General features: G+C 35.0%; 2 protein-coding genes across 4 annotated transcripts; both read right to left on the bottom strand.

Moving 5' to 3' along the window:
* Positions 1 to 966: 966 nt before the first annotated feature.
* On the bottom strand, positions 967 to 3,694 carry zgc:153044 (uncharacterized protein LOC751678 homolog). 2 transcript variants are annotated; one of them, XM_051895516.1, is made up of 2 exons: positions 3,580 to 3,694; positions 967 to 1,881 (listed from the first exon to the last, which is right to left on the bottom strand). In XM_051895516.1, exon 2 carries the CDS (start codon positions 1,869 to 1,871, stop codon positions 1,335 to 1,337), a length of 537 nt encoding a protein of 178 aa, XP_051751476.1. In that variant the 5' UTR covers positions 1,872 to 1,881; positions 3,580 to 3,694; the 3' UTR covers positions 967 to 1,334. The 2 variants fall into 2 exon arrangements, with proteins under 2 accessions (XP_051751476.1, XP_051751477.1); XM_051895517.1 differs by having other exon boundaries at positions 3,570 to 3,596.
* A 2,008-nt stretch (positions 3,695 to 5,702) lies between these two features.
* On the bottom strand, positions 5,703 to 14,739 carry kiss1rb (KISS1 receptor b). 2 transcript variants are annotated; one of them, XM_051894897.1, is made up of 6 exons: positions 13,306 to 14,158; positions 11,877 to 12,153; positions 11,662 to 11,786; positions 11,054 to 11,189; positions 9,027 to 9,265; positions 5,703 to 6,797 (listed from the first exon to the last, which is right to left on the bottom strand). In XM_051894897.1, the coding sequence occupies exons 2-6, from the start codon at positions 12,139 to 12,141 to the stop codon at positions 6,447 to 6,449; spliced, it is 1,116 nt and encodes a 371-aa protein (XP_051750857.1). In that variant the 5' UTR covers positions 12,142 to 12,153; positions 13,306 to 14,158; the 3' UTR covers positions 5,703 to 6,446. The 2 variants fall into 2 exon arrangements, with proteins under 2 accessions (XP_051750857.1, XP_051750858.1); XM_051894898.1 differs by lacking the exons at positions 5,703 to 6,797; positions 11,662 to 11,786 and having other exon boundaries at positions 13,306 to 14,739.
* Between the last annotated feature and the right edge of the window lie 171 nt (positions 14,740 to 14,910).

Genomic DNA, 14,910 nt, shown 5'->3' with positions numbered 1-14,910 from the left:
AATATTTATCCATTAAAGATGCTTGTTGAAAGATGAAGCAGCCAGCTGTATTGGATCAAACCATAAGTAAACAATTTGACAAGGCTTACATTGACGGTTTTATATGGATACTGTTTTCAAAACACTCATGTGCAATAGCGAGTGGGCGTTGATACCGTTTCCTATGCAGTGACATGAGCCAATCTAGAGCCAAACTATATATATATATATATATATTTGTTTTTGTGTGGGCAAAAACATTACAAGTGAACCTCAATGAAGATATTAAAATAATAAAATTGACCCCTTTAAAGTTACACACACTTTACTGACTGAACATTTTTGTAAGGAATCACTTTAATATTTTCACAATTTTCACTCTAAATGCAATATTATACTTGAAGTAGACAGGCTACATTTTTTATTGTTTATTTTTTCATGGGAGGAATTTGCCTTTCAGGACTTCCAAGAGAACTTTATTGTTGACGGATATTGTTGGTACAAAAATATTCTTGGTAAACCACAGATTTTTTTTATAACTTAACCCACATTGCAATGTCTGAATGTCATTGCATTGGCCAACAAATATACTGAACCAGATGGCATCTGCAAACAAATGATGCTAGAGCTTCCTCTGACCCAACTTCATTTTTCTGAGCCATTTTTGCATTGATTTTAATAATCTGGTCCAAGATGATATTTAGTGGATGAATGAAGTCAGTTCACACAGATGTGTAACCATGTCCGCATTAAACAGAAGTTGCGATAGTCTTTTCTTCCCTATGTATATCCGAGAAAAGCAGATTCTTGAACAAGAACAAATGTAGGGCGGGGCTTGATTGGAAGGTTGTGGTTTGCTATTTGTGGTTCTCATTTGAGTGACAGGTTGCCCCGCCCTCTTCATCAGAAAAGAGATGTCGCTGCAAGAGGGAGGGGAAGTTATTTTGATTCAAGGTTATAAGGGACATAAAAAAAATTTAAAAAATGTGCACGGATAAATCATTTATTATGAATACTGCAACATACATTAAAAATAAAAAAGGGTCAATTTTTATTTCATGGTGACTTTAAAATGAATGCTACTAGGTTTAATGTTTTCTAAAGCAATGACATTCATTTGTAAGTGTGTATTTTTAATTACACATATTTTGTGGGGTCACTGTACTTCAATCTACATGTGCCAAACTAAGAATTCTTCTGCCATCTTCTGGTTGTTTATTGCATTACATCACAAACACTACATTATAAAGAACAAAAAACTTATAAAGTCAAATATAATGTTGAAGCGCTCTACAAAAATGTTCAAAATCATTCAAATATGAATGAAATAACAAGAACCACAAATATTTCATTTCCTAAAGTGGAATCAAGCCCCTTGTTTCTCTCTCATATAAATCTGGAATGTGTCCAACAGGAGAGTTTATCATACTGACTGTATTTTTCCCATGTAATTTCCGCTCGTACTCTATCAGCTGACTCCAGAAGCCGCTGTTTGGTCTGACTATGGGTCTCTGAGCTTTGAGCAACGCGTGCGCCTCCGCTAGCGTCATACGGCGGTGTTTCATCAGGTATGCCAGACACAGCGTGGCGGAGCGACTGACGCCTGCGTTACAGTGAACCAGGACGCGTCCATGTTCTTCAGTAACCTGATGTATCTTATCAGCAACAGTGTCAAAATGGTCAGTGAGTCTGGATTCAGGATCATCAGAGACAGACACGTGCATATAATCAATAGTGGGAATGTTTGAGTTTATGTCCTGAGTTGCATTAATAATACATGTGATTTTGAGAGAGCTTATGACCGAAGAGTCGTTTGCTGTTTTGCCGTTGCCGATGTACAAACAGTCCGTTATCTGAGCAAACCCGCCGAGTCCCCCTGCTCTTCCTGGCATGGTCTACACACTAGGAAAAAATATAAAAAGTATTAATAGTGCAAACATCTCAACTAACAAAGCATAGATAGATAGATAGATAGACGTACATAAATAAATAGATGGCTAGACATAAATAGACAGACAGATAGATCCAGATAGACAGACAGACAGACATACATAGATAGATAGATAGATAGATAGATAGATAGACATAAGTAAATAGACAGACAGACAGACAGACAAACATATAGATAAAAAGATAGATAGATAGATAGATAGACATAAATAGACAGATAGATACAGATAGACAGAGACATAAATAAATAAATAGATAGATAGATAGATAGATAGACAGACATAAATAGACAGACAGATATAGATACAGATAGACAGACAGACGGACATACATAAATAGCTAGACATAAATAGACAGACAGACAGACAGACAGACAGATAGATAGATAGATAGATAGATAGATAGATAGATAGATAGATAGATAGATAGACAGACATAAATAAACAGACAGATAGATACAGATAGACAGAGACATACATAGATAGATAGATAGATAGATAGACATAAGTAAATAGACAGACAGACAGACATATAAATATATAGATAGATAGATAGACAGACATACATAAATAGACAGATATAGATACAGATAGACAGACATACATAAATAGATAGACATAAATAAATGGACAGATAGATAGATAGATAGACATACATAAATAAATAGATAGACAGAGAGACACAAATAGACAGACGGACAGACAGACAGACAGACAGATAGATACAGATAGACAGACATACATACAGACATAAATAGACAGACAGATATAGATCCAGATAGACAGACAGACGGACATACATAAATAGCTAGACATAAATAGACAGACAGACAGATAGATAGATCCAGATAGACAGACATACATAGATAGATAGATAGATAGATAGATAGACATAAATAAATAGACAGACAGACATATAGATAGATAGATAGACATAAATAGACAGACAGATAGATACAGATAGACAGAGACATACATAAATAAATAGATAGCTAGACATAAATAGGACAGACAGATAGATCCAGATAGACAGACATACATAGATAGATAGATAGATAGATAGACATAAGTAAATAGACAGACAGACAGACAGACAGACAGACATATAGATAGACAGACAGACATAAATAGACAGACAGACATATAAATATATAGATAGATAGATAGATAGATAGACATACATAAATAGACAGATATAGATACAGATAGACAGACATACATAAATAGATAGACAAATAAATGGACAGATAGATAGATAGATAGATAGACATACATAAATAAATAGATAGACAGAGAGACACAAATAGACAGACAGACAGACAGACAGATAGATAGATAGATAGATAGATAGATAGATAGATAGATAGATAGATAGATAGATAGATAGATAGATAGATAGATAGATAGATAGATAGACAGATAGACAAACACGCTCAGAGGAATTTTGATATGCTTTTATATTACGAATGCTTTCATACACAATACATTGATGTGGAGTTTTTAATCATCTAAAATCTGCGACATGTCAGTGCAGTTATCGATAGTTTAGGCTGCATTATAAAACAGTTCTCTTTGATAGTCTGTAACGCGCTTATAAGTGGGCTATCTGCAATAAGGATGCTAAAATATGAGTTATTTTACCATCACTCACCTGCGCGCGGCTGCTGCCGGCTGAAGAACTCTTCTTCTTCTACTCAATGCGGCTCGGGCAGTGTACGCGCACACCGCCACCTACCGGTGCCTTGAGACTCAACTGCAAAACAAAACCTATCTGAAGAAAATAAATCTGTCTATTTATCTGTCTACATTGAGCTCGAACACACTAGCAATGATTTGTAACCAGAAAGAAAACCAAACAAAATACCTTAACCTTAACATTAAAAACATCTATAGGCCTAGTTGATAATTATGCTCTTAAGGTTTTAGGAAAAGATCAGATTGATTCCATCATTGTGATATTTTAGCTGAGTATTCTTTTTTGAGTTGATAGCATCTGATTAAATTTGCAGATATAGGCTACTGTTGGGTTTTTAAAAATCTTAACAATGGTCTTTCTCCACCCATATTTCAGGAGTATATAAACTGCAGGGCTTGTACAGGGTTTGTTGATGCTTTCAGATCAGTCCATGATGAAAAACACACTTGGTTGCTGTCTAATCAAAATTAACGTTTTATATAAGCCATATATATCAACATGATGCAAATTAACGTGTATTGTCCCTGATTTAATAAATAAATAAATAAATGTAAATGTAAATGCAAAAAAAAGAAAAAAAGGTCTTATTGTGCTCACAACAAAAATTACGTTCATTTCAGTGGTGTTGGTCACAACAGTTCACACTGGAAGAAAAAATATCTGTACAAAAATAGAAAAGGTACTGGTAATTTTCTTCCAGGACATTATTCATTACATTCCTTTCACCTTAAAACACAACACAATACTTCAAAATTTAAAACACCTGTGAAAATCTATAGTAAAATTCCTTTATATTAACACTGTACATTGGGCCTTGCTTTTCTTACAGTTTATGATTAAGTCAGAATATGTACGAGTTTAATGGAAAATTACTTAAATATTCCAATCTAAGGTTCTATTTAGAACCTCAAAGGATTCTATCAGGCGCTTCATTTATAGAATCTTTAAGTGGTTCCGCATCATTGGATCATTTTATGGCTTTAGTTTTAGTTCATTCATTTTTAATTTGAATTAAATTGTATGAATTAAGCAGTTCATAAACAGTTTATCACTAGAAAAAAACAATTGAATATATCCCATTAAACATTAAAGTATTTTGGGTCAATGACATGATGTGCATATTTTTCTTTTAAAATTATTTGATAAATTCATGACATATATGACTTTATTCTATAAAACCTATTTAGTTTAATTCATTTTTAGTACATTTAAATAATACATATTATTTTATGTTTTGTTCTTTTTTGTTAAACCCTCAAAATGTCAGGTGGTGCAACTGTCCGAACAAATGAACAGACGAGACAGACAAGAAAACTATTTAAAATGGTGTCTTAATAATAATACAAAAATTATAAATATTATATAATAAATATAATTTTTATGAATTAATTATAAAAAATTATAAATATCAGTAGTTTTAAAGTTGTTTAGTTTTAAAGCTGGGAGAAATGAAGCTTTTCAAAGCTTCGAATCAATTGAACCAAAATGATTCACTGTTTCGAAGCGTTCGAAACCCCACACGCCGGTGACGCCTGCTGGTCAGAACACTGTAAACTCATGCCAAACACGCATAAAAACAGCTTTTACAAACCCATTGTGAATGTTTTCTTGAAAGTATAATGTATCATAGGCAATTAACTAATCATCTAATACCATTAAATATTAAGTGTCTGTATGTATTATTTTATTAATTTTCAGGGCTTGTTTTGTTTGTTTCGAAGGCGCCCATCACTATCGTGCACACAACACGAACAAGAGTCTGAACGTGATATACTCACGTTTAGATGAATATGTTAATATGTGCTGCGTGCTTTCTTCTCAATACACACAAAACACACAACAAAAATTACAGCATTTAATATCAAATTTAACTAATACATTTTCATTTAATTGCAATTAACATGCAATTAAGTGTCTGAAAACATTCAGTTCGCACGTAAGTGCACTGTAAAAAGTAATACGCTATATCGACTTCAGATTACAAGCATTATTAATTAAATTCAACAAATAGAATTGAGTTAGAATTAATCAAATTAATTCCTTAAATGTCAACCATTTAAAAGGAGTAAAATGTAAACTAAAATATCTGAATAACAGACAGACGTCAAAGATGAATTAAGAACTCTTTATTTTTTATTGCCAACATTGAAGACACCTGAAGCAGAATCACTAAAGGAAAGAGAAACACATGAATTAACAGAGGTTTAGATGTTGATGTTGATTTTATTGAAAATGTTTGGTCACCATTATGGTGATCAGTGTTTCATTTAGTTGCCCAGTTTGACTCTTTGCTTTTTATGTCAGTTTGTGGTTTTTGTAATGGTGTTTGCTAATTTTACACATTTTAAATGATTGACTTTTAAGGAATTAATTTGATCAATTCTAACTCAATTCTTATATGTTGAATTTTATTAATAATATTGCTTGTAATCTGTTGCCACAATTTTATTGATTAGCTAGAGTGTATTACTTTTTACAGTGTATATTCTAAGTAGTAGGCTATATTATTTCTGTAACAAGTACTCTTTTTAAAAGTATGCTCTTTTTCACAAGTGTATACATTCAGTCACATATAGTTTTATAGTGTATTCAGAAAGAATTGTTTTAAGAATTTAATAAACTAATCACTGTTCCAGCTGAATGGTTAGTATCTTTGGTATTTCTGTTGTCTATTGCATTTTATTTTTTATTTTTTGCAAGTGTTCTTTACTTTTTACCTTTCAGTCCCATAAGATTGGTCAGAGGACATCTCCATGAAGTGAATTGATTTTATCTTTAAAAGGTATAATTATGCACAACCTGTCCAAAAAAATCCTTTGAGGTCAGGATGAAAGAAAGTTCATCTCCCTGTTATAGGTGGGCAGAGGCTCGGTTGTTCTTGCTTTCCTTTTGAAGATCAGAGGAAACACACTTCTAAAGGCCTTTCTAAAGTTGGCTCCCATGAAGGCATAGATCACGGGATTTATGGAGGAATTGGAATAGGACATGCAATGAGCCCAGATCTTTAGTTTGTAGAGTGTATAACTGTGACTGACATCTTCAGAACAGAACGCTTGCAAGAGAATCAGGATCTGAATTGGACCCCAGCAGACTATAAACAGCAGCACCATTACAACCACCATTCTGGAGACTCGTGTTCGCACCGCTTCAACCCGTTCTGCTGGTCTCTGCAGCTGGAAAACAAAGAACACTCTTAAACTAGTTAGGGGTTCATTATGGTTTATAATATATATATATATATATACATAATACTGAGATACTGTATATATATATAACATTTTGTTCTATACTGAAAACCCTAATAAGTTGACTGATCTCAAATGATTGAGTAAACTCGTTCCCTAATTGAGTAATCGGGTCTCTCAAAACTTGTATATTTAAGTTGACTTAACTTGGTGCTCATATAGAGTACTTTTCTGTTATTTGTATATTATTAAGAGTTTTTTTCTTAATACTTGCTATGTCACATCATAGGACACATTTACGTTACAGTTCAGTAAAAGTGTAAAAAAAAAAACAGTGAAAGAATTGATAAAGTGACCCCTCATATTTTCTCAAACATCAGACTTCGCGCTACAAAAATACATGTATTTTTTCTTCAAAAATAGTGTTTTACAAAAAAAGCATTTTTTACTGCCTATTTGTCAACTACTCAAGTTCACTTGGTGTTCATTCACCCCCGGTTTCACAGACAAGGCTTAAGCTAGTCCTAGACTAAAATGTATGTTTGAGCTGTTTTAACTGAAAGTATCTTGCACTGAAAGATCTTAAAATATGTCAGTGCCATTGTTTTGCCTCAAGATGCACACCAGTAATCTTTTTTTTTCTAGTAAATGTTTATAAAAGCTACTTAAATGCCCTAATTGAACTATGGCCTAATCCTGGCTTAGGCTAAGCCCTGTCTGTGAAACTGGGCCATAGTATTCTTAAAGAATTAAGTTCAACTAATTTGGTGTTCATGTAAACTCTACTTAAATTGCTAAGTTTACTTAACTTGGTGTTCATAAAGTGTACTTACAGAATTAAGTTCACTTGGTGCTCATGTAGACTCTGCGTAAATAAACTTAACTTGGTGTTCATATAGTGTACTTAAATTGCTAAGTTCACTTAATTTGGTGTTCCTAAAGTGTACTTACAGAATTAAGTTCACTTGGTCCTCATGTATGTAGACTACTTAAGTACACTTAACTTGGTGTTCATATAGTGTACTGAAATAGCTAAGTACACTTAACTTGGTGTTCATATAGTGTACTGAAATAGCTAAGTTCACTTAACTTGGTGTTCATATAGTGTACTTACAGAATTAAGTTCACTTAACTTGGTGCTCATGTAACAACTTGCTAAATTAACTTAACTTGTTGTTCATACAGTGTCTTTACAGAATTAATTTCACTTGATGCTCATGTAGACTCTACGTGTACTTAAATTGCTAAGTTCACTTAACTTGATGTTCATATAGAGTCCTTACAGAATTAAGTTCACTTGGTGCTCATGTAGAATACTTAAGTACACTTAACTTGGTGTTCCTATAGTGTACTTAATGAATTAAGTTCATTTAACTTGGTTCTCATGTAGACTACTTAAATCGCTCAACAAAGTTCACTCAACTTGGTGTACATATAGTGTACTTAAAGACTTAAGTTCACTTGGTGCTCATGGAAACTCTACTTAAATTGATAAATCCACTTAACTTGGTGCTCATGTAGACTCTACTTAAGTTCACTTAACATAGTGTTCATATACTGTACTTACAGAATTAAGTTCACTTAACTTGGTGCTCATTTAAACTGTACTTAAATTGCTAAGTTCACATAACTTGGTGTTTATATTGTGTACTTACAGAATTAAGTTCACTTAACTTTGTGCTCATGTAGACTTTACTTAAATTGCTAAGTTCACTTATAACTTGGTGTTCACATATGGCGCTTTTCCACTGCATGGTACGGTTCGGTACGGCTCGGTACGGATCACTTTTTGGCGCTTTTCCACTGCACGGTTCGGTACGGAACGGTATAGCTCGCTTAAATAGTACCACCTCGGTTGAGGTTCCAAGCGTGCCGAACCGATACTAAATGTGACTTTAAATTTTAAAGCTTTAAAGCGGTACTAAACTGCAGTGAAAAAGCAAACCGAAAGTAAAGCGAGCCGAGCCGTGCCGAACCGAACCGAACTGAGCCGAGTCGTTCCACGCAGTACTTTAAGTTCACTAACTTGGTGCTCATGTAAACTCTACTCAAATAAAAATGATAAAAATAATATCTAATTCAAAATATTAACAAAAACTATTATAGTTTAATAATGATACTAAAATAACACTGATGCCTGTTTATTAAATGAAGTATTTACATTTGAAAATTTGACTTAATGTCTTCCATAATGCAGAAATGTAATAACACCTGTACCTGGTTACAGCCATGAACAGGCTCCACCGTGGCTTGACCCATGCGTTTTAGCATGAAAGTATAACACATGCAGATGGTGATCAGAGGCAGCATGTAAACAGCCAAGAAGGAGTAAAGAATGTAAGCCCTCTTATGAATGAGAGAGGGAAAGGCCTCGGTACAGTACGTCTGTGGACCAAACCAGAACGAAGACTCTGTATGCTGATACAACGCTATCGGCACTGAAAGCAGCAGAGAACCTGTGATAAAGGATATGAATATAATCATTTATTTTACCACAGCCAGTAAATGTAATATTCCTGGTACTCACTTTAGACTCTTAAAAATAAAGGTTCTTTATTAAAATCAATGGTTCCATGAAGAATCTTTAACATTCACTGAACCTCCGTTCTGGTTCTTTACAGTGGAAAAAGGTTCTTTAGATTATAAAAATGCTCTTCACACTAAGAAAAAATGGTTCTTTCAAGAAATTATCACTGGAAGTTTTTTTGGGAACCAAAAATTGTTCTTTATGGGATCTCTGTGAAAACCTCCCTTTGGAACCTTTATTTTTCAGAGTGTACAACTACAATACAATGAAGAGCTGTCAAAAGAAATTTCAAAAGAGATTAAAATGGGTGTTACGTAACGTGGTGTGTAGAAACTCTCACGACAGGAATAAGGCACACTTTAATAACAAAATATTCAGGAACCAGAAGAAAACCACATTACAATCAAACGAACAAGAACCGACCGAGACTGAGGGAGAACACAGGTTATATATACACATGAGCAAACAAAGGGAACTTAACAAGATAATGAACAAGACACAGGTGAACATAATTACTAATTAGACACACTAGGAAAACACAATGCAAAAAACACAATGCAGGAGGGAAACACAGATCAGACATGTGACATTACTCCCCCCTCCCCGAAAGGCGTGTCCTCGTGCCAAAAACTGGGGTGGGCGCCCTGGAGGCTGACTAGGAGAGTCTTTGGCAGGACAGGGTGGTAGTGGTGGTCCAGGGATCCAGGGTGGTGCTGGCAGCTCAGGGTGGTGCTGGTTCAGGAGGCCAGGGCGGATCCGACAGTTCAGGGGGCCAGGGCAGAGCCGGCAGTTCAAGGGACCAGGGCGGAGCCGGCAACTCAGGAGACCAGGGCGGTGCCGGCAACTCAGGAGACCATGGCGGCTCTGACAGTTCAGGGGGTCAGGGCGGAGCTGGCAGTTCAGGAGGCCTAGGAGGATGGGCCTTTATGGTCTTCTCCCGGACCCCAGGCTCAGCCACTATGGCCACGGGCATATGTGCCAGCAACTCAGGAGACCAGGGCGGTGCCGGCAACTCAGGAGACCATGGCGGCTCTGACAGTTCAGGGGGTCAGGGCGGAGCTGGCAGTTCAGGAGGCCTAGGAGGATGGGCCTTTATGGTCTTCTCCCGGACCCCAGGCTCAGCCACTATGGCCACGGGCAGGTGCAGCGGCCATGACGGGACAAGACTCTGGATCGGAGATTTCACACATAGGGTCTGGGAACATCACTCGCGATAGAGACGTTGAAGCCTCTCTCGAACAGGATCTTAATGAGGTAGTCAGTCAGGTCACAGCCAGCCAAGTCCATATTTACTGCTGCCATCATAGGATCTGGGATCACTGTGATCATTGTAATTGGCAGTGACGTGAGATCCATCTTTAGGTAAGGTCGGTTCTTCTGTTTCGTAACGTGGTGTGTAGAAACTCTCATGCCGAGTAATAATACTATAAGGCAGACTTTAATAACAAAATACTCAGGAACCAGGATAAACCAATATTACAATCAAACAAATGAGAACCGACAGAGACTGAGGGAAAACACAGGGTATATATACATGAGCAAACAAAGGGAACTTAACAAGATAATGAACAAAACACAGGTTGTTCACCTAATTACTAATTAGACACTAGGAAAACTAGGTCACAGGACTGAACCAAAAACACAATGCAGGAGGGAAACACAGATCAGACATGTGACAATGGGGTTGTACTTAAACTGATTGGAATGATTTTCATACATATCCAAATAGTGGTGCATACAGTCAGAGCCATCTGTGGTGTTCGATGATGGAGAGATTGGAGTGGGTAGACGGTCACATAAAATCGATCGACACTCATTGCAGACAAAGTGATGCAGGTTGCCTGTGCAGTTACCTGTGAGTTCATTCAAAGACACTGCTTAAAGGACAAAACTACACAACCATATTCCATATTCATCATACTGTATAGGTATAGAATCACTCTTAAAAATAAAGGTTCTTTGTTGGCATCAATGGTTCCATGAAGAACCTTTAACATCCATAGAACATTTCCATTCTACAAAACACTCTTTATAATTGAAAAGGGTTCTTTAGATTTTCTTCATATTAGGAAAATTTTTTTCCTTTTAAGAATTGATCACTGAAAGGCTCCGTGGGAAACAAAAATCGTTGCTGCAAAAACCTCTTTTGGAACCTTATTTTAACAGTTTAGACACATTTGTAGCCATTCATCCCATTCAGTTATAATTGCTTTTTTAAAAACTAAGTTCCATTTTGACTTAAGGTTGGATTACATGATCGATTTTAGAACACATTGTTTCCTTTCTCTTACATAGAAAAATTATACACAGTAAAAATGCTCTCACCTGTTGCAGATAATTGACCAGCCGACACATGAAGTCTCCAAATATCCAGCTAGGAAGAGTGTATAAAGTGGCAGTGAAAGGAACACAACAAACCAGGAACAGTATATCTGTGGTGGCAAGATTAACTGAAGAGAAACAAAGATTGTTCATTAAAACAATGTCAAGTAATATGATAAGTAATGTACATGATATTCTGAGAAACAAATCTTTTATACCTATGTAGAGGTTTGTAACTGTTTTCATCTGCTGGTTTTTGATGACAACATAGATGACCAATAAGTTACCCACCAAACCTACTAACATAATTAGGGTGAAAAACACTGGGACCAGCCAGGCGTCCATCAGCGGCATTGGGCTTTGAGATCTCATGGGATCGGATTGATTGCAATCATAAATCTTTGCTTCATTATTGCACAAGATGAGTTCTGCAACCTCACCGGTACTGTTACTTTCTGCCATTAGATATAGATGCGTCACCATGCTAGTAATAACCTGAAACACAAAAACATATCCCGGTTCATTTTCTGAATAAATCTACATCTTCATTATGCTATTTGCATATAATGTAAAATGTATTACAATTACAGAGGTTATCTCACAGGTTTTTGTTCTAACATGGTTTTTAGTTCAGTTGCATTGCATTAAATGGCATGCACTGAAATGATAACATGTAGACTCTACTAAAGTTCACTTAGCTTGGTGCTCATGGAGACTCCACTTAAAGAATTAAGTTGACTTAACTTGGTGTTCATATAGTGTACTTAAAGAATTAGGTTCACTTAACTTGTTGCTCATGTAGACTTAAGTTCACTTAACTTGGTGTTCATATAGAGTACTAGTGTACATTTCAATGGCATGCACTGAAATGATAACACCTTTTACAATCTTTCTACACCCCCATATCATCACAACTGAGCATAATCAAAAATATTGTATACCATTATTTACAAGTTAAACAAAGATAATATACAGCAAAAAAGATGGAAGATTTTTTAAATCTTTTTTCACTTGTTTTTAACGGATTTATACTTAAAACAAGTGACAAAATATCTGCCAGTATAGTAAGAAATAATATACTTGTATTAAAGTTACATTATATAAAAACATTATATCTTAATATCTTCATATTAAGGATTTTTAGATATATTTATTGGATAACAATTTAAAAAAGACTGATTAAACCTTATTAAGAAGTCATTTTGGTAGTATTTTAATGTGACACATCACATGAACTTACTATAGTAATAACAGTAAATTATGCATAATTACAAACAACTAACCCTAACCGGTTACATTTTATGCTAAGGTGTCCTTATTAAAGTGTATAGTTAAGTACACATACTGATTAATATTAACATCATGTACTTATGCATAATTTACTGTTATTACTACAGTAATTACATGTAACATAAACAAGGACACTTTAAAATACAGTGTTACCCCTAAACAATACCCTAATCCTATATTATACATGTAGTACTTATTTGTGTCATTTTTGCACATTAAACAGTCAATTTACTAAATAGACCTAAATGCATCATACAGAAAAGTCTACAATTTCTTAAAACATTGTGCTCTTTTTACAGTATTTCCCAAAATATGAAGAAGAAATTGTATATGCAATAACATGCAATATTAGCTTACCTGTTTTAAAAACCTTTGCTCTTATTAGAAAGAAAAGATTCTTTGTAAAACATTCTTCAGTCGTATGTGAAGCTAAATCTTTCAAGCTGCCCATTCCTCTGCTTCAGTGAAGGTCTCACTCATGCATTTATAGCTGCTCAAGCACTGCACAGGGGAGGAGCAAAATGCCAATGGGTGTCAAACACTGCAAAACGGGCTTCTGAGATTAATTTGCACGTCAAAAGTTAAAATCAATTGTGATTTGAAAGTAATTCGATATTGGCACTTTCAGCTAGAGTGGATAATAGACTTGTGAATAATAATGTTCTTGGTTAATGGAAAAATGTGAGCAATAAAGCCTAATAAATGTTGAAATTGATAGCTTTTAGTTTTACTGTAATGTTGAAAGTCTATAATTAATGTTAAAATATTTCATAGAGACATCAGTATTAGTATCAGTGATACTGGCCTTCATGTCCTTTTCAAAAATGAAAATTCTGTCATTAATTACTCACCCTTATGTCGTTCCTCACCCATAAGACCTTCGTTCATCTTCAGAACACAAATAAAGATATTTTTGATGAAATACCAGAGGTATATGACTCTTCCATATACAGCAATATAATCAACACTTTCAAAGTCCAGAAAGGTACTAAAGTCATTGTTAAAACAGTCGACGTGAAGTCAAACAGTCAAAACAAAACAAAATTTTATTCAACAATCTTTTCTCTTCCCTGTCATTATCCTTACGCAGGTGACGCAGTAAGCACAGTGAAGGCTTCAGTGTTTACGTCCGAATGCCTGCCCATTATTGGCCAAAGCTGATCACATGAGCAGCACGACGCATGCGTGTGATGCTGACGCAGGAGCCGGCCAATAATGAGTCGGCATTCTGACGTAAAACCTGGAAGCGCTGGACGTAAACAATGTATGAGAATGACACAGAAGATAACATATTGTTGAATAAAGTCATTATTTTTGTTTTGTTTTTGCGCACAAAAAGTATTCTCGTCGCTTCATAAAATTAAGTTTGAACCACTGCATTCACGTCGACTGTTTTAACGATGTCAAGATTACAAGGAACATGAATTTAAAACTATGTGCACTGATGAATCATTTAGAATAAATACTGGAATATTCCATAAAAAACAAGAATTGTCAATTGTTTGTATGGTCACTTTAAATTCACATAAACAAATGTACTTGTGCCCACCTTTCTCTGTCTACACTTTTCAAGATAGAAAAACAAAAACAGTCATGTATCATCCAAGTATTGTAACAACACAATATTAAAAACAAGCTTCAATAAAATAAGTATTTTGTACTGTTTGTTCTATTTAAAACCACTTTAGAAGAAATCACATCTGCACTCCATTTCTTTAAAAAGGAAAGCTGAATGGATGAGAAAACAGATATCAGAGATAGTGACATTGATAGCGTTTGTTACTGGATCATAAAGAAATGTTCACTACTTTAGTTTTATCTGTGCTTTTCAAATATTTGCGGGTAATTTGACTGGCTTTATTGATATTCAAATACTTCTCCAGCAAAACTCAAACTTATTGTTGCTGTTGTTTCAGCCAATAACGTTGAAGCAACTCTCCCTTTGGCCAATGAGCGTGTGGA

Source organism: Ctenopharyngodon idella, chromosome 5 (genome assembly GCF_019924925.1).
Source record: "Ctenopharyngodon idella isolate HZGC_01 chromosome 5, HZGC01, whole genome shotgun sequence".
NCBI lineage: Eukaryota > Metazoa > Chordata > Actinopteri > Cypriniformes > Xenocyprididae > Ctenopharyngodon > Ctenopharyngodon idella.
Note: the sequence above shows the minus strand (reverse complement) of the source record. Positions and strands in the feature narration are given on the sequence as shown.